Source organism: Petromyzon marinus, chromosome 25, assembly GCF_048934315.1.
Source record: "Petromyzon marinus isolate PM22_M1 ecotype Great Lakes invasive population chromosome 25, UKy_Petmar_22M1.pri1.0, whole genome shotgun sequence".
Lineage (NCBI taxonomy): Eukaryota > Metazoa > Chordata > Hyperoartia > Petromyzontiformes > Petromyzontidae > Petromyzon > Petromyzon marinus.
The window spans coordinates 6,981,947-7,000,383 of record NC_133691.1 but is presented as its reverse complement, the minus strand read 5'-3'; the positions used below and the strand labels follow the sequence as shown (position 1 = coordinate 7,000,383).

General features: G+C 49.2%; 1 protein-coding gene across 1 annotated transcript in view; it reads right to left on the bottom strand.

The window, feature by feature from the left end:
• Window positions 1-18,437, bottom strand: part of LOC116945893 (A disintegrin and metalloproteinase with thrombospondin motifs 18-like) — a 108,354-nt gene that overhangs the window by 18,162 nt on the left and 71,755 nt on the right. The window contains exons 12-20 of the mRNA XM_076069668.1: window positions 15,604-15,752; window positions 13,011-13,183; window positions 11,304-11,434; window positions 10,546-10,669; window positions 9,928-10,217; window positions 9,455-9,608; window positions 6,683-6,809; window positions 4,830-5,031; window positions 3,533-3,727 (exon numbers count right to left, since the gene is read on the bottom strand). Coding sequence (XP_075925783.1) covers window positions 3,533-3,727; window positions 4,830-5,031; window positions 6,683-6,809; window positions 9,455-9,608; window positions 9,928-10,217; window positions 10,546-10,669; window positions 11,304-11,434; window positions 13,011-13,183; window positions 15,604-15,752 — 1,545 coding nt within the window. The remainder of the gene's footprint in view (window positions 1-3,532; window positions 3,728-4,829; window positions 5,032-6,682; window positions 6,810-9,454; window positions 9,609-9,927; window positions 10,218-10,545; window positions 10,670-11,303; window positions 11,435-13,010; window positions 13,184-15,603; window positions 15,753-18,437) is intronic.

The following is an 18,437-nucleotide window of genomic DNA, read 5'->3' as shown; positions in this document are numbered from 1 at the left end:
TAAGGCCTACTAAGCTATATAGCTCTTTTTATGAAGCGACCTGGCCACAAATGATAGCTCAAAGAAAGTAGCTTATCATGTGCAAATTTATAGCAGAAATATACTCTAAAACACTCGTTTCTAAAAATTGGAGGGAAAAACCGGAGAAAAGTCCACAAGACCACAGGGAGAACATGCAAACTCCAAATATACAGGTATCATGGTTTGGATCAAACCCACGACCTCCTGTATACCAGGTGAGGTCGTTCACATCCCACCACTGTTAATGTTTGTAGTTAATTCGCCCAACTCTAAAGTCTCCTTTGGCAGACTCGAATGTTCAACCAGGTTGACACAGATGAAGAACGCGCAGTTGAGCGGATGGGTAAGATAGAACCTTCTAGGCCAGCGGTGGTCAACTGGTGTCTCCCGAGGTGCATGCGGCTCTTTAATCCACCACACGTGACTCTATGGAAGAGGCATAACAAAGAACGCACTATCGCAGTAGTAGCAAAGAATGATGAATGTATCCCGTGCTGTGCCGAAAACTGTCGATATATACACACACGTATGTATACACTTGGCTCTTTTCAGAACTCATGGGCACTTTTTGGCTCTTTATCTGTTACAAGTTGGCCACCGTTGTTCTTAGGATGTCTCACTTATGCCCAAAATGTCACATCTGTGGTTATGATGCCTTAATGAGCTCCAAACTGAGAACTAACATGTTTTCCCTGGACCTAGATGTTGATGTGATTTGAGTATGCAGTAATTATGAAATGTTTACTTGATGTGATTTGAGTATGCAGTAATTATTAAATTTGAACCAGCCCTGTGTGCTCCCTTCACAAACCCACGCTTCGCAGCGTGGTGAGGTGCGGTCAATCAATACCCATGACCAACACGGCACGGAGACGCCTTTATCGAGCAGCGTATTCCAAAAGGGCTGAAAATTATTAATTGTCATACGACAATTGTGGGAACAAAGAGGAAACATCTGCATGAAATTAACAGTTGGGGTGAACCAATGAGTCTGCGATGACATGTATGCGAACTTGATACAGTTCAAGAATGAAAGAGCAAATCAGAAACAGTTTCCCAGAGATCACACGGATGTCAAGAGGAGCCACTGATTGATTAATGTGGTTCCTGGAGGGTGAGGAGAGGCTACGGAAGTTTACAGAGTGAGAGGTTGGTTCGCTGAGCAAGGCTGCGTAACACATGTGCAAGTTTGGCTCGGCACAAAGAAATGCAAAAAAAGCCCCCTTTTGACTACGTCAGATGCAGAGACACGGACCCAGGTTACAAATGTCACTTCTCCAGCCTCCATTATGCAACACAAACCGGCATCGGCAAATGTGTTACGCATTAGCACCCACGGGTGTGAGTATTTAAGCGTGATGGATGCGAAGAATAAATAACGTCCCCCCTTTTGACAAAGCATTCCCGGATTAAGGTCCGCACACTCCGTCTCGGCTACGGGGGATGTTTGACCATACTTCACCATCCTGGTCAGTGCAGGTGCTGAAGGGGTGCGGGTACCGGGGTGGGCAGGACCAGTTCAAGTATTGTTCCCCACTGATGTTGGCCGGGCGGCGGTGACACACGCCTGTAATCCAGCACCCGCTTGGTGGAAGATCACACAAACAACGTTGCGAAACTCCCTTCCCTGTGGGCGTCCAGGTGCCACATATTGGCCTGCCAGGAGGCGGTGGTGCGGCGAGTGTGAACTAGTCTCCATCTGCTTCATCTGTATGGGACAGAGTGGTACCCCCTTGTCGGTGTGGGTTTTCACCGAGTGCTCTGGCCTCCTTCCACACATTCGTGGAGTTGGCCAAATGTCCCAATCTAGGTTTCGCAGAGCTCGGGCAATTGTTTGCCACCAGTTCTGGATGCCTTCCCCCTCATCCTGTGGTTGCCCGCGCCTCTGAACCGACCCGAACTATGCACGTACACAAATGTGTAACTCGGGTCACCGGGGGTTCGTAACGCAATGCGCAGACCACTGTGCCTCTCCTAACCCCCCCCCCCCCCCCCAACCACGATATACCGCATGGACATAATACGTGTATGTACTGCATAGGGATTCAACATATAATTGATGAGCCTCGTGTCATAGCTCATATCAAATGCAGTTTTCTGAGCTGTGTATGGTATGGCATGTGATCAATCACCTTGGCTAATTTTACACCGCAGCGAGAACATCTGCAGATGTCCGCAGTTACAATTTGTTCCCGCCGTCTGTTACAATTGGATGTCTCTTTCAACCGCTGGGGGGGGGTTAAGATGAACGAACAAAAACCCGCAAGCTCTTGTATCATCTCAAAAAGATCCATGATGCACAGCTGTTGATGCTTTATACTATCCACGATGCACATCTGTTGATGCTTTATACTATCAAGGAAACGGCTTTGGCAAGTCAAGTTCTGGCCAGGTGGGCTTTGACCGTCAGAGGCCGGGTCTCAATTTCTCAAAGCCACCACCACCGCTACCACCACGCGCTCGGCAGCCTCCGATGATTTCGCAACGTCGCCGTCTTCAGTGGCGACTTTGCTGCTTTTGCTATGCCGACGGAAAAGCTTGGATAAATCTCACACTACCCGCCGTTTGTTGCAATGAGGATGGGCGCCGTGGTTTATGCTCGGAATCCAGAATTTGAATCGCTGCCAGTGACTCGTGTTGTGGATGTGTCACAGTTTTCTTTGGCAGTGTACAATGGCATAGAAAACTAAAGTGTCTCTCTCAGCTCAATAATTAATGGGATGGCCCTAATCTGCATTTGCATTTCCGAGTCAGTAGTGAACATTCCACAGTCCGAAGACAAAGGCCAGTAAGTATTATAACCGTAAAACAAAGTGGTCCTCATTTTATCAACTTCCTAGAGAGGATTCAGTTGAGCCCTGATAAGGATTTGAACTTGTGCGCTCCTGAGTGCAAGTCATTTGCTCCAACCATAATGCCACCTGACTAAAATAAAAAATCCTGTCAACCCTAATTTGTATTCTTCACCACAGTTCCCTTTGTTGCTTCGAATAACTCATAAGGTGTTAGAAAATCCTCAACAGCTTTGCCTCTCTATCGCTACTCATCTTGTTCAATCATTGTTGAGCAGGAGGAGGCCACCAACTTGGCCGTACTTAAGAACTTGAACACCAGATTTATTCACGGGTGTTGAATAACCTGGATTCAAACCAAGGGGCTCTTACCAGTGGCAGCTCGCTCAGTGCCCGAACACAGCATTAGCCCGCTGAGCCACCCGGCCACCTATTGCTAAAAGGGCATCAAGTGATATCAGCTCGTGCGCAGGCGCTATGGGTGCACATCTAACATCGGAGGGACGTGAGAGACGGCAACAGCTTTGGGAGGCCTTCGTCTGGCAGTGGATTAATCACGGCGGATGGTGTATCATGATGACGATGATGCCGTATGTATTTACGTACATTCAACTTCGTTGGCCACCGTACGTGGCCAACCGTGCAAATCGGATGCGCGGCGATGATGCTGGTCGTGGTGACAAGCACGATGATCACGGCGGCGACGCACGCCCACCCACCTCGGACCACGCCGAGATGAGCCACTGCAGGTGAGGCTCCCTGCGGCAGCGGCGCAGCATGCAAAACTCGCGGTGCGCGGGCTTCCCGCGGGCGTCGCAGCGCTCGTCCGCCAGCGGCAGCGAGCGGCCCCCTCGGCCCGAGCTGCGGCACTGAACGGCGCGCGTCCTCACGCCGCGTCCACACGGCTTGGAACACTGGCGGCGGCGGCGGCGGCGGCGGTGGGAAAAACGTGGCAGCGCAACGCGACGCTGATGAGGACCGACCGTGGTGGAGCAAGGAACGCCAGCCGTGCCGATCGGAGGCGTGGTTGTGGTTTCCATTGCGTAAATGTAAAGCGCATGAGTTGTACGTTGCACGTACAATGGCGTTACGTGTTTGCTATGCGTGTGTCAGTTGACACCCTGAACATCTTTGCAAAGCAAGGTGTTCCATATCAAGGGATTTATCGAGGTGAAATTTTTTTTTTTATAAATAACATAAAGTAAACGCGGTGAGAGCCAAACATTCGAGCAGCGGTTGAAAAAAGCATGGGGTTTTGTTTACATCACAATTTTTTAGCACAGCAGGTCCAAATGTCCAAAAATGTTCGGCAACAAACGGCACCCTTAAAGTTGAAATAGATGACAGTCAACATCTTTCTTGAATTGAGCAAGGTTGTGAGACGTTCGGAAGAGAGACGATGGGAGGGAATCCCAGAAGTGAAGCAGAGCGAGGGAAGAAGCAGATTTAGAAGTGAGGTAGCCAGCAGTGTGGTGGGTGAGTGGGTTCGTGAGTGAGTGAGTGAGTGAATTTATGAGTGTGCGAGTTGGTAGGTGAGTGGTTGTGCGTTGTAACCTGCAACGCGGTGGTTGTGGATGAGGTGAATCGGTCAGTCTGGTAAGCCCAATCCTCAACGTGAGTGGATGAATCAAACAATCACGTGCATGGGAACAGTAACCGTGATATAAGAGTAATCGGGAGGTGACTGACCCCAATGAGTGAACTGAAACAGAGGCTATGGCACCACAGCAGATGGTAAATGTTCAGATTAAAGTACCTTGTGTGTGTGCGGTTTTTTTTTACAAAGGATTACTAACTTTCATCGCAATAAATTACCCGTCATCTTTAACACATGTTTAAAACATAGTGGGCTTGTTTTTGTGTGTGTGTATGTATAAACTTAAAAAAAAACATTGGGAAATCTGGAAAAATTAAGAGAAATGCGGAGCATAGCCAAAAGCGCCCTCGCAACATCTTCCACGAATTCGAGCGAGCCGGCGAGCGAGCGAGCGGGAGCCGCGGGCTTGCGCAACCGACCTGAGACCAGGACCCCATGACCCAGGCCGGGGGACAGTCCTGTGGGTTGCAGGCTCGCGTTTTGGCGGGCGCTGGCGCGGGGCACGCCGAGTCGTCGGCGGGGAGAGTTCCCGATGCCCCGGCACGGACGCAAGCGACGGCGCGCGTCTGTTGACCTCCCCCGCACTTCACGCTGCACGCGCTCCACTCTCCTGCAGACCAGCTGCTCCACACACGCACGGGCGCGCTCGTTTTACACGGGAGATCTGTGGCGCCGCGCGAGCACGGCGGCACCAGCACCACCAGCGTCACCAGCAACAAAACTAAGACAAAATAACATCGATATTGTGGAGAACGAGTACAGGGGTGCTGAAAGAATATTGCACAAATAACAAATGCAATGTGTAATGGTCGTAAATAAAATAAAAATAGGAGAAAAAAAATAATGAAAACTGTGCAAATATAATTTGACACAAATATGCGCCAGAAAATGTAGGTATATGTGCAAGCAAGCTCTATATTTTTGGCTTAACAGTGACGTAAACACACACCAGCGTGCACATCAAGAGATTGAATCCACAGGTCCAAACATCTTCTCAGCGGCTATTGAGAGGTGACTGTAAGTAATACTTCAGTCCAACGTTAATATGATGAGAATTGTCATTAATTTGTCCAGGAAATCCTCCATAATCCCCATGGCTCACGTTTGTAGGGTCCTGGATTAAGATGTTTGGCCAATTTATTTTTGGAGAATGTTTTGTAAGCGGGAATAAACTGGAGTACCTGGGGAAAACGCATGCGTATGTGGGGATAAGACGTCCGCACAGTGTCAATCCACGGCTGTGGAAATCGGTTTCCGCATGGCTCTCAGCCGGTAAACGGATACGAGGGGACTCCAGCATAGGATGTGGCATTGCTAAAGCAAAATTAGAGAGTGCGCCTGAAAGTCGTACTATGGTGACTTTTAAGCTTCAGACTCGCGCCAGAAACTTATATAGCCTAGCTATGTATCATCATCATCAACAGCAATGTTCAATCGACTGCTGGATGAAGGCTTCCCCAAACCTTCGCAACACCCATGACCGACGCAGGAATGTATATAGAAGCCAAACCCCTGTTTGTTTAGTTTGTAATGCTTCTTAATTGAATCGAACGATTCGTGTTTAGTGAACCAGACAACAGGGCTTTAGACAAAATTAATGCCAGAAACAGGCGTTGCAAAATTCAGTCAGGTGCCATTGCGCTCAACACTGACGTACGGCAGAGCCCCATTGGCTGCCCCGAACCAGCAGGGGAACCAATAGAGAGCCGGTGTCTCCAGAGGATAACCACTACTGACATCCCAACAACAGTACGCGTGCCACCCATTACACCAAACACGCAGGGGTTGATGGGTTGATTCGATTACGATTAAAAATTGACTAAATAGACCACAACGCCACCTGGCCAGACGGAAGACTGAATGAGGCATAGCACCGCCCCTGCTAACTTTGCTCATGAGTTGCCGCTTACAAGGTCCACAGGTGAGATCTGTATCATAGAATATATATTTTTTTTACCAAGTAAGGCCTTTAGAGCGAGAGCTGCATAGCTCTTTCTCAGAAGAGACCTGGCCATAAATGAAGTGGCTTATCATGTGGAAATGTATAGCAGCCAAATGCTCTCAAAGCATGTTTTTAAGTGTTTCGGGAAAAAAACCGGTGTGACCCGGATAAACATCCACGTGACCACGGGGAGAACATGCAAACTCCAAATATAGGGCAGGTGTCAGAATCGGGATCGAACCCGTGCCCTACTGTATACCAGGGCAAGGTAGTTAACATCTCGCCACCATGACGCCCACCGTGGCAGGTTCACCAGTTCTGCATCCTCACCTGGCAGGACATGGGTTGTGGTTGCAGGTGTGCGTGGTCGTGGCCGGCTTCTGCCTGGCGTCGCAGAACGAGCCGTTGACCTGCGTCCGTCGGTCTCGCAGGCACACGCCACGCGTCTGCAGCTGCCCTGCACGCGTGCGAGACGGGGTGGGGGCAGGAAACACGTGTCAAAAGTGGTGCGCGCGGAAGATGAGTGGGGGGAGCAGTGGCGCACACCAGAAGTGTTCCGTGCTGCAAACCCAACAGCTCGGGATCAATTCCCAACACACCGATGGCAAATGCTGTCCGAGCTTTCCCTTTGCCTACCTTAGCGTGACCGAGCCTTTTCTTTGTTCCAATTGTGTTTCAAATGTGCGATTGGCATCATGTAATGAGACCAAAAAAAAACCATGCTGAACTCACTCTCGTGTTAAAGAAGGGCCCGCAGAAGGAGATATCACGAAACTAATTCTGAGAAAACATTAAAGTGGACTCTTGCACCACACGAGGGGCAGTGCTGCACTTTCCCGCTTGATCTACTCTGGAGAATTGTTCATTGCATGGCAGTTAAATAAATTATTGTAATTCTAAAAAACTGGAGTGTTGCCAAATTAAGTGAAAGAGCCAATTAAATTGAATAGATTCGTTTTATGCAGTCATTGGTGACGGAGTTGAGACCATCAACGAACTAGAATAGAGAGCCCTGGTGGATTCCCAAATTCGAACCCAGGATCTCAGTGCCATTGATGTCTGAACCACCTAGGCACGTCATTCAACTTAGTCTTTAAAGAGCGCCTGGCGCACTGAGTAAACGTCAGCACTGGGGGGATAAAATGCTGCCAGTCGTGTGTAAATACCACCACACCATTGCTCGGCGCTCAAGGGCACCGCACTGGCCTCAACGCATCACTCGTCCCTGCAGTATTCAAGGGTGAACTCGGGATATTTGCCTCTGTATTGGAATAGGCTTCAAGCCCTACCTAGACGCTTATCGTACAAAGTCCCGCAAGCTAACAGAGAACATTCGCGGGTAAATGTTTGCCGCAACTATTAATAAAGTTTTTTTTACTTTTAAACACTGACCCCATGCCCGGTGTCCCAATGGGCGTGGGAACCTGAGCATGAAAAAAAAAGCAGAAAATAGACGAAGGCTCTTTGTGCTGCCCTGACAGAGGACACGTCATCGGCGCTCCACATTAAAGCCTTTCCAGAGCATCCCTTCTTCCCACGGCGTTATTCATATTTGTTCTCGCTCTAAAGGACAATTAGCGACAAAGCCCTGATAAACATGACATCATCTGTGAAGGGAAACGGCGCCCCCCAATCCACCACTTTGGGTCACTCGCCCCTTACTCCCCAGATTGGCAAGAAAATGAGCCGGACTCACGAATTAATTAGGGGGAGGGGGGGGACATCAACGGCCGGTGATCCGAGTTTCGCGAGCATGTGCCGCCGAGCTCCGACAAGAGTGGATGCGATGAAAACGTTACGGTAATTCTGACTGAGTGTCTGCATCCACCCACCCTCCACCAATCAGTAATGTCATATTGCTGGACAGCAGGTGTTTTTCCTGCTCAAGTGAGCATTGCGCGAGCAATCGTCTCGGTCGGTGGCCCTGAGCTCACGGTGAAAATTCCACATTGAGATGGCGGGGGCGAGTCGCTCCGATGAGATCGGTTGGCTACGTATGGTGTGAAAGAAGTTCAATATTCAAACGTAAAATAACTACTGTTGAGCTGCAGAAAAGAGGTACTCATGTAAGCGAGCCTCAAAGGCTGATGGGCTTTGTCAACTGGTGGCCAGGATTAGCCACATAGCCAGTCAGGCAAAGCCTAGTATAGAGATAGTGAATGTGTTAACATACATCACATGGGTGAATATACATTTTATTTACGTCATCTGATATTTTATATGGCAGGGCCCCGTATTTAAAACACTCTATGAAGTTGTATCTGCACCTGCATGGCAAGATTGTTTAAATGTGTGTCAAGGACATTGGCGACTGTACATCAAAGTGAATACTCAGCTACCCACAAGCAACATTAATGCTTGCCTGATCCTGGCTAGGCCCAAAACTTAGAAGGGAACAACTCAAAAACAAACAGACCTTGTAAATACACACTTCGAAATCACACCAAGACACTCCTAGATACGGCTTCAGTGACATCACTGCAGTGATAATAATAACACGTAGAGCAGGCACAATGCAAGCAACTATCAGCACTCCTGACAGTTACTTTAAAGCCTATTTTCTGATTAATGATGCTTTAAACTCTTGCCAGACAGCCCAGTGGGTATGAATATTGGCTGCCCAAATGTTTGCTCCCAACCAACCAATATTTGTTCCTCCCTACTTAGTTGTACCCTCAGGGTAGGGTTCAGAGGTCGTGGTTCGGCGCTACTTTGGTGAGAGGGCGGGTTAGCGCCACGCTGCGCTGCGAATTCAGTGACCCCAGTTCGATTCCCGCTCACGGCCAACACGTATGACGAGGATCTGAACCGGTCATGGACCTGCCGTGGGTTGACTCAGCCTCAAATTAGTACTGCGTATGGGATGTAAACATCGCCACTGGGGAGACAAAAGCGACCGGGCGTGGTGTTGGCCACCCACCCCCTCGTGTGCCGTGCCCGGCCTTCATAGTTGCTGCTCACTAACAGTCTGTTAAGGCTATACATGGGATCTTGTCTTGGTAGGGCAGGTGAGCAAGGGTGAGCTAATGTGAGCGAGCGTGAGCGTGTGTGTGTTTGTGTGCGGTGTCCGTGTGCTCCCGTGTTTCCGCCTGCGGCCTGCACCTCCGCCGCACGTAGCCGAACATTCGGAGCGTGACAGGGCCCACGCATGGCTGTGCTTGCGGCCGCTCGGCTTGCCGGCAGTGCCGGGCCCATCCGAGTCCTTGGGCAGCGTGTACTCCCAGCCGATGCCAGGATTCCGGCCTTGGATAAGCACCTGCGGTGAGGATGATCATCAACATCACCACCATCATCATTAGTGGTGGCTTCACATCAGTGGCCATGTCACACTACCGAATTTTTTGTCAATACTGACCTCAATAAATATTTATTTTACATGCCAATATCGCCCTCAATAAAGTTAGGCATCGGTGCACATTACAGCGGAAACCCGTCACGCCCTCAGCGGCTGGACCTGCTCGTTATACGGTTCACAAACCGTGCACACCACCCTCACTCGTCCACTCCGCTCTTCCCAAAAAGCGGTGGTTTTCACGTAGCCCCGCCATATCCCCGGGCAACAGCCCGGCCCGCACCTCAAACACCAGCGTCTGGTTGGTGGGTCCCGGCGAACTCAGGCTCTCGGGTCGGTTGTACGGCCGCTTGTAGTCGAAGGTTACGCCGGCGAAACGCAGCCGCCCGGGCCATGTGGCGATGCGCGCGCCATTGAGGTAGTAGCCAGACGACGACGAGGAGGTGGAGGAGGCGGGGGGACCCTGGTGTCTGGAGCTAGCCGTCCGCACGGCGAGCAGGCTGCTCGAGATGCTGAGCTCGAAGACGCGGATCCACCGCGCGCCGGGAGGGACTACGACCACCGTGTGGTACTCTGGTGGCAAACCAAGGCGAAACGATTTCCCGTTAAGGCTGTAACAGACTGCTGGGGCAAGTGCTCGAACCCGGGGTGCCGGGTCCGTAGCGCAGCGTGCTAACTGCCACACTACTGGTGGCACACACGCACGCACGCACGTAGATCAAAGCCTCAACAAGCATTTCAGTCAAGGGTGTTCTTTGACCATACTTCATCAGGACCAATGACCGCCCACAGCAATTAGGATTACACACGGCAACATCTCCCGCCTGAGCCCGACAACTCGGCACCGTTAACGGTGGAGCCGTCGTGGGGTGCGGTGCTGGTGGGGGGGGGTGGGCCTCACCGTCCGCGTGGTGCTGGGCTGTGTAGTGCCCCCGGAACACCTGGCACGAGGAGTTGTCCCCGTTACAGACGCCGCACGCGTCCAGCGCAGCCCCCGAGCCCAGGGTCTGGTCGCAGCCGACCTCCTGCGCCGCACCGCAACCCGAGGGCAACGCGGGGGGGGGGGGGGGGGGTGGGGGGATTACGGCGATCGTAGCGGTGTCGGTGTGGGACGGCGATGGGATTGAGAGCGAGGATCCTCTTCCTTTCCGATATAAGGAATGCCACTGGGAGCTATACGATTTTAAAGAATCTAGGTTTGAAACACTCGTGTCTTTAGAACCGATTTGTTTGTGTTTAGTTTGTAATCCTTCCCCCCGCACCTGCGATTAGCACAAGTTGGCTTCGTACGGTGCGAAAGAAGTTCAACATGCATACGGCATCCAAACGTTAGCAAACCGTGCAAATCGGGCGTGCAGGGTGAAGACCAACAAACTAAGCACGAAAAGCAGTTCTCAAGAAATAAGTTTTACAATCGAGAACTAAAAGTGCATAGCTGCAGTGGCTTTCTAATATCGGAAGGAAGAGCGTTCCAGACGACAACAAACGCGTAATGATGACGATGGTGACATTGCTGATTTATGATGAGAAATTTAACAATGATGATCATGATGATGGAATTGAGGTGTATAATGATGATGGCATTGAGAATGATGACAGCATTGAGGTGTATCACAATGGTGATGGCGAGTATGATGACTTCAATGATTGGCCTCTCACCTCGCACACTCCATCCACGCAGATGTCAGTGCTGCCCTCCGCGCAGGGCGTGCCATCCTTCACCTTGCTCGCCAGCGCAAAGAAGAAGTCAAAGTCCTCTGCCATGCAGTACAGCTTGCAGATGTCCTGCTCTACACACACATGCACGCACACGCGTGAGCCACGTCCCTCCAGGGGGCACGCGCGGCACCGTTACACAGGTCAGGGGTCAATCGACGCATCACTCGGTGCCCTCTATTGTAGGCATGCAAGGGGAGGGTCAAAGTGCTTCGTGGCTCAAAGTAGGGTGGGTGGTGGTGCATGTCACGATCATTGAAGCGCTTCCCAGGATACCAAAATTATGCAAAGGCAATTTAAAAAAAAACCTCTACGACAACCACATGAAACGCATTGCGCACCCATGATGCCAACGCTACACGCAGCTGGTTACATTTTGGACAACGCTGAACTGTAATAGAACAAGACTCAGAGTGTGTCCAGGCTCAAACAAGCATGGAGTGGTGCTCATCTCTCTTTACATATTCTCTGAGCCCGTGGTGGAAAGTACGTGTGTGTGTGTATGTTGAACATCTTTCGCACCGTACATAGCCAACCCTACTAATTGTAGGAGCGGTGGGGGGGGGGGAAGGACAACCAACTCGACACAAAAGCAGTTCTAAAGAAATGAGTTTTCAATCGAGATGATTTAAAAGTGCATAGCTCCGGTGGCTTCCTAATATCGGAAGGAAGAGCGTTCCAGACGGCCGCAGAAACGCATCTCAAAGGGCGCGATGCAGTCAACTTCTTTGTTTGATGGCTCGCCAAAAGCCGCTGCGAGGATGACCGCAGTTCGCGTGATGGTTTATGCTCCTGGACGAGATCAGCAAGTTAGTGTGGTTCATTTGTGGCAAGAACTTTGTGTGTAATGAGTGGGGACCAGTTCTATGCATAGGATGTCAACGTTTTGTGGGTACAGTGGTTAGCAATTTGCACTCTAAACCCATCGAACTGAGTTTCTTTCCAAACCACAGCGAACATATCTTTGGCGAATAATATCTGAACGAGTCCTGGCCCCTTCCCATTCACAAAACCACTCTGCTCAGCGTGGAAAAGCATGGTGAAACGATCCCCATCATTGACACAGTGTACGGATGCCTTCATCCAGCAGTCCGTTTTGAAAGCCTGTAATTTACTATAACTGTCAATTTATATGACCCCATTTAGCTCTCCACAACCAGGATTTGAACTAGTCACCTGGTTATCATTAATTGTGAGTGAGATGTTCTGCCAACAACGCCGTCTGCGGGTCAGAACACCGTCTGTGATCAGGGCGCCATGGTGGTGAGATGTGAACTACATCGCCAGGTATATAGAAGGCCGTAGGTTTGATCCCGACTCTAACGCCTGTATATTTGGAGTTTGCATGCACTCTCTCTCTCTCTCCCTGGTTTTGCGTGGATTTGTCTTCGGGTCCTCTGGTTCTCCCCTTCCACATTTAGAATCAACATACGTTTTATAGTATTTGGCTGCTATACATTTCCACATAACATGCCAATTCGTCGAGCTAGCATTTGTGACAGCCAGGTCGCTTCTGAAAAAGAGCTATACAGCTCAGTGGGCCTTACCTGGTAAAATAAATTTAAAAAAATAGTTCGTAGTTTATAGCCTGGCCACATTAATAGGACGCGAGAGGCGCCTCGAACAGGACAATGAGACATCTTGCATCACCATCCACTTTGGTGTAGGGCTTCCACTTGTAGAGCCACCCGCGGAACGGCTTGCTGTTGTACTCGGCGCACTGCTGCGCCCGAAACGCCGGGCTTGACGTGGGGCACGCGTCCACGTTGCACATGCGGTACATCCTGCCCGGGCCCTCGCAGTAACCTCCCCCGTACGCGGGTCTGCAAGCCAGCACCAACATTGTCAGTGGACACACGTGCACAGTGTACATACGTATGTATGTTCAACTTTTTTCGCATCGTACGTAGCTAGTCGGAGGTGCAGCGCACGCTTGGATAAACATGCGCAAGTCAGTGCCGAGGTGGCCCCCTTCTGCTCGAACAAAGTTTGGACGGCGGTCATCGCCAATGGTGGCTGTGAACTGATGGTAAAAATTCCACATTCCTACAGCAGTGCCCGCTCGACAGAATAGGGCAATCAATGTAGACTTCTTCCTGGTGATGCTCATGCTATTGACTCTTGACCCGCAACCAGGATTTTAAATTGAGAACTTTCATTTGTGAGCCAAACACTCGAACCGCAGAGCCAACGGTGGAATGAATGCTACACATACGCAATGTACGAGTGCAATTATTTTCTTTATTATTGAACGTATTCATTGGCAAACTGTAATAGCTTATTTTGTTTGGTTAATACATATTTATCTGGAATAAAATGTCACTTTTGTCTCAAGACTCATCGGTGTCATGTCTGTGGATATTAAGTGTTGCCCTGCTAAGCGTTGGCCCCAGGTAGCTCACTGCGGTGGTGGCTGTCACTCATAGCAAATAGTGTCTCTCCAAATCATAATGTATAACAGTGCACTTCTCATTAATACACGGCCCCTCTACCTTCACACAAAGTGTGCCAATTGAACGTGCAGCATTTGGAATAAGTTTTAACGATAAACCATCAACATATAATTACGCGGATATAGCAATCTGCTGTTGTAATTACGAGATTCACAACGATTTACTCATGCATCCACATTTACTATAAAGTGAGCATGTAATTGTGAGCTTTTACGTATATTTAGTAAATCTCAAAACATAAAACGCTGTAATTAGAACTTAATCACTCGCAGAGTTAATCTACATTTTACTTTACAACCGTGCAATAACATTTAATTCGACATTAAAAAACCTAAATATGCCCTATTCTACGTGATAGCAAGATAAAACCTTCCGTAGAAATGGTGAACATAAAGTGCCTTGCAGTATGGGACCATTCCATTTCATGGGGACAGAATGCTCAGGGCTCACCGCTCGACATTCCAGAATTCTTTAAGTGGCAGTTGGGGCCTGGCCTGAGCCAAGAGAAAGAACCGAAATATAATGACTATTTACTTTGAGATAAAATTACCAGTAATATGGAGTAATGTATTTGTGCATGTCTTAAATTTCCTACTGGATGTCCCAGACTGGGTGCCCAGATCAAATATGAAATAATTCGACCACTGCGCCCACTAATTTGTATGAACGCCGAGTCCTGAAGGATGGCGGTGCGTCGCGCAGACTACGTTAGCTGCATGGAAAATGTTCCGCCTGCAGTGGTTTGTATATTATAGTTAAGAAGATTAGGCTAATTCTAATACGCTCCACTTGGTCTTACAATGATCGTAGACAGATAATAAACATGGATCATGTCCAATTATTGTATTTATCCAGCGTGTCTGTGTGTTAAATATGTAGATAATTGTGTTCTTTATACACGTTCAAAAACGTCAAGTGGATGTGTATGTGCCATTGTATCTGCACGTGAGAGATGTAACGTAGCGGTTAACGCTCTGTGCTTCGGACCCAACGACCCGAGTTTGATTACCACTCACGACCAACACCAGTGACAATTATCTGAACCGGTCCTGGGCCTCCAATGGGTCGACTAAGCCTCAAATGAGTGCGGTGTGTAAACATCGTCACGAGGGAGACAAAGGCGGCCAGGCGTGGCATCGGCCAAGCACCCCTTTGTGCGCTATGCCGGCCTTCATAGGTGGCCCGCGAACATTACTTACACCAACAGTCTGTTAAGGCTAAAGGCCCTTGTGGCAAGATGTTCACTACCTCGCCTGGCATACAGTTTGCAATCCCGACCATGACATTTGGAGTTTGCGTGTCCCTGTCCCCGTGGTCGCCTCGATTTTTCTCAGGATCCTCTGGTTTCCCCCCTCCACATTTAGAATCAACGTGCACTTTAGCGTATTTGGCTGATATAAATTTCCGCACGAATGATAAGTCACTTCGTTGAGCTATCATTTGTGATAGCCAGGTCGCCAGCACGGTTATCTACGTACGGTGCGAAATAATTTCAACGTGTAACCTGCAAAAAGTGGAGTTGAAGATGGCAATCCTTCACGCGCCGCACTCTGTTCAGTGAGCAATAATCAACGCGGTGACCGAACATCGATCATCGCATCTCCCGGTCTCCAGAACAACAACAACAACAATCACGGGCGAAATTGCAGCCGTCACTCTGCATCTACATCAACCGTGCACAACAGAAGAACAAGAAAACTAAAAATGCGCTATATAGCTCAGTGGGCCGGTTTTTTTTACTTTACATAATGACCAGGGTGGGTGGTGGGCGGTGGGTGGGCCCCTCTCACCGCGGGTCGCTGCAGACGCGCTCGCGACGCGTCACCCCGCCGCCGCACGTGCGGGAGCACTCGCTCCACCCGGCCCACGGCGCCCAGTTCCCCGGCACCGCGCGGGGTCCCTCCTCTCCGTGCCGCACGCACTCGCCGCGACGGCACCACTGCGCCACGCGACACCACACGGCACAGCACAAAGGGGGCACAGCAGCGTGAGAGGCGCAGCCCTTGCAATTGCGCGCTCCAGGTCGCTGCCGGCGGAAGGCGCCTCCGCTAGAGGGAGCACGAGAGAGCACGCTCTTAAGAGGGTGTTTTGGGATTGCCCGCACTTAGCCCAACCACATGCGACCCGCTGAGCGATAATTATTACCTGTGGTGTACACATTTATATCCCGAGGTGGACAGTGTATGAACCATTCACCATGGCTATTATCTCCCCCCAGGCAAGGCATCTCCCCATTTAAACATGCAAATTGGCATCACTCGCCTCCAATAAGCCGGTAAAAACTAAATCGAAATGTCCATCGCAACTCGAGGGTGGGTCAGTCTCTCTCCGACCACCGCTGGTATGTGTACAAAGCGGCACCTGATCTATTAACGCCAGACTTTAAGCAGCTGCCTCAAGTCAGAATCCTGTGGATATACTGCACGTGGAAGAATTCTCGCCGGGCTTCCACGTCGTTGCGGGGATATCTGTGATGCTGTGCGAAGTAAACTTTCCCCCGTTCATTTAAAGACTGGTGAATGACTTGCAAGCGGTGACGTAGCGTGCGTGGCATGGGCCATGGTGTGAGATATTATCAGAATTATATTATTTATTATACTGGAGGAATCCGATGAGCTGTAAAGCTCTTTTTCACAGATGTCCATTAGTTAATTGGGCTCCCCCCCCCCCATCTTCGATGTAAACAATTGAGAATAATCATCTCCTGTCACTAGGCCCAGCTCCAGCTTCTCACAGATGGAGGAGGCGCCGGAGAGAGCCGTGGTGGTCATCGCCACTGAGAAGAGTAAGCACAACCAGGCCCAATTGGACATTCGGTGATATGGGGGCCCATCACCGCCCGCACGCCACCACCACTGTTCGTCGCCCTGCAGAGCTTTGGCAATTACGCGCATACATATCGCCGCGCTTGTGGTGACGTTTGAATAATTATTGGCGAGTTTTCTCTAATTGCTCTTCTCGTTATTCCCCTTAGGGTTCTGCAGAGTTACGTGCATTCAGTGGTTTGTTAGGCACTTTCAGCCCTTTTGGCGTCTCTATTTTTAATCGTGCTATTTGTGGCCTCTGATAGCTTTTTTCTCTGTATGCTTTTCTTTTGTGCTTTCCACCCCATGTTCAGGGCACTGGCCAATACAGCACGAGTCGTTTCACGCTTTAAAGTGGTCGCATCCAGGGTTCCTGTGACATAATGGCCGAGTGAGCAGCTCGAAACGGATCGCTCCTACCTCAACTTAAACTAATAGACCCCTTTCAACCGGGATTCTTACTTATAACTCATTAAAAGGTTTTTTTTTTCTCTCCCCCAACCTTCAAAACACGGAGGAAGGGTCGAATAGACGAACCTCCCTGCCCGAAGCCATCAGAAACCATCCCCAAGCCCCTATGTCCTCGTGTCCGGGACACACGAACCGAACCTGACCCCATGGCAAGGCCAGGTGAATCCCTTCACATAACCCCCGAACACGATGGAAAGTGGTCGCATCCATGTCACCGTTGTGCATCTTCTTGAGTTGCTTCGTCTGAATTCCTCAACCTCCTGCACTAGACTTCAGATGTTAACCGCCTTGTGTTGGCAGCTCCGTGCAGTCTTCTTCCAACTATGATGAAATGTGTCTTGCATTGCACCAGCCTGTGATCAATGCCAGCGCTACATTTTTAGAGGGCGTCTTTGATCATCTCGGACTCATCTGTGAGAAATCAAGTCAACGTTATGCTTCATTTCTCCATATAGGCTCTTCCATATACATTTTCTAGACTTCTTTTTTGAGAGAAAAAAAGTGTTTATGATGGTCATGGCACTTGATGGTTGTGAACACAGGACGTTCAGGCCTCTGACTTCCTAAATCAAGAGTCAAATTTACCATTCACACCATTAACCATTCACACCATTTACCAAATGTACCATTCACACCATCTCCGCTACATTTGCCTACCCATGTGTTCGTTGCCCATCCTGATGTTGGAATCTGTTTTTGTGCTCGTTCAGAAGTCATAATTGATGTATACAATTGTTCTAGGTCTACATCGTCAGGACTTGTTGGAGCATATGCTTGAATTATCTTGGGATTGCAGAATTAGACAGTGGTAACAAGTGTTCCTCATCAAGAAGGCCCTGGGTTTAATTCCCTTTCTGTATGGATTCAAACATTATCCCTCTTATTCTTGGTTCTTTCGGTAAAGTCACCACGTAGAAGGGAAACAATAAAATAATAAAAATATAAAGCAATAAAATTCTCTCGACGTTTCGACTGCAACACAAGCAATCATCATCAGGTGTGAAAACCACAGCAAGAAAATTTGAAAAAAGTGGCGGTTATTTTTTTCTTCAAAATTTCTTGCCGTGGTTTTCACACCTTATGATGATTGCTTGTGTTGCAGTCGAAATGTCGTGAGAATTGAATTGTTTTATATTTTTATTATTTAATTGTTTCCCTTCTACGTGACTTTACCGAAAGAACCAAGAATATGAATCCCTGCAGTCACGAAAGCTTTAAATCAAAATTATCCATCTTGTTCTCTATTGGTGTCTTCTGGGTTCTTTCTTGTTTCATAACATAGCTAAAAAAAAAGTTAAATTTTACTGATGCTGCCAAAACATCCCAATCATGATTTTTAAAATTGTATG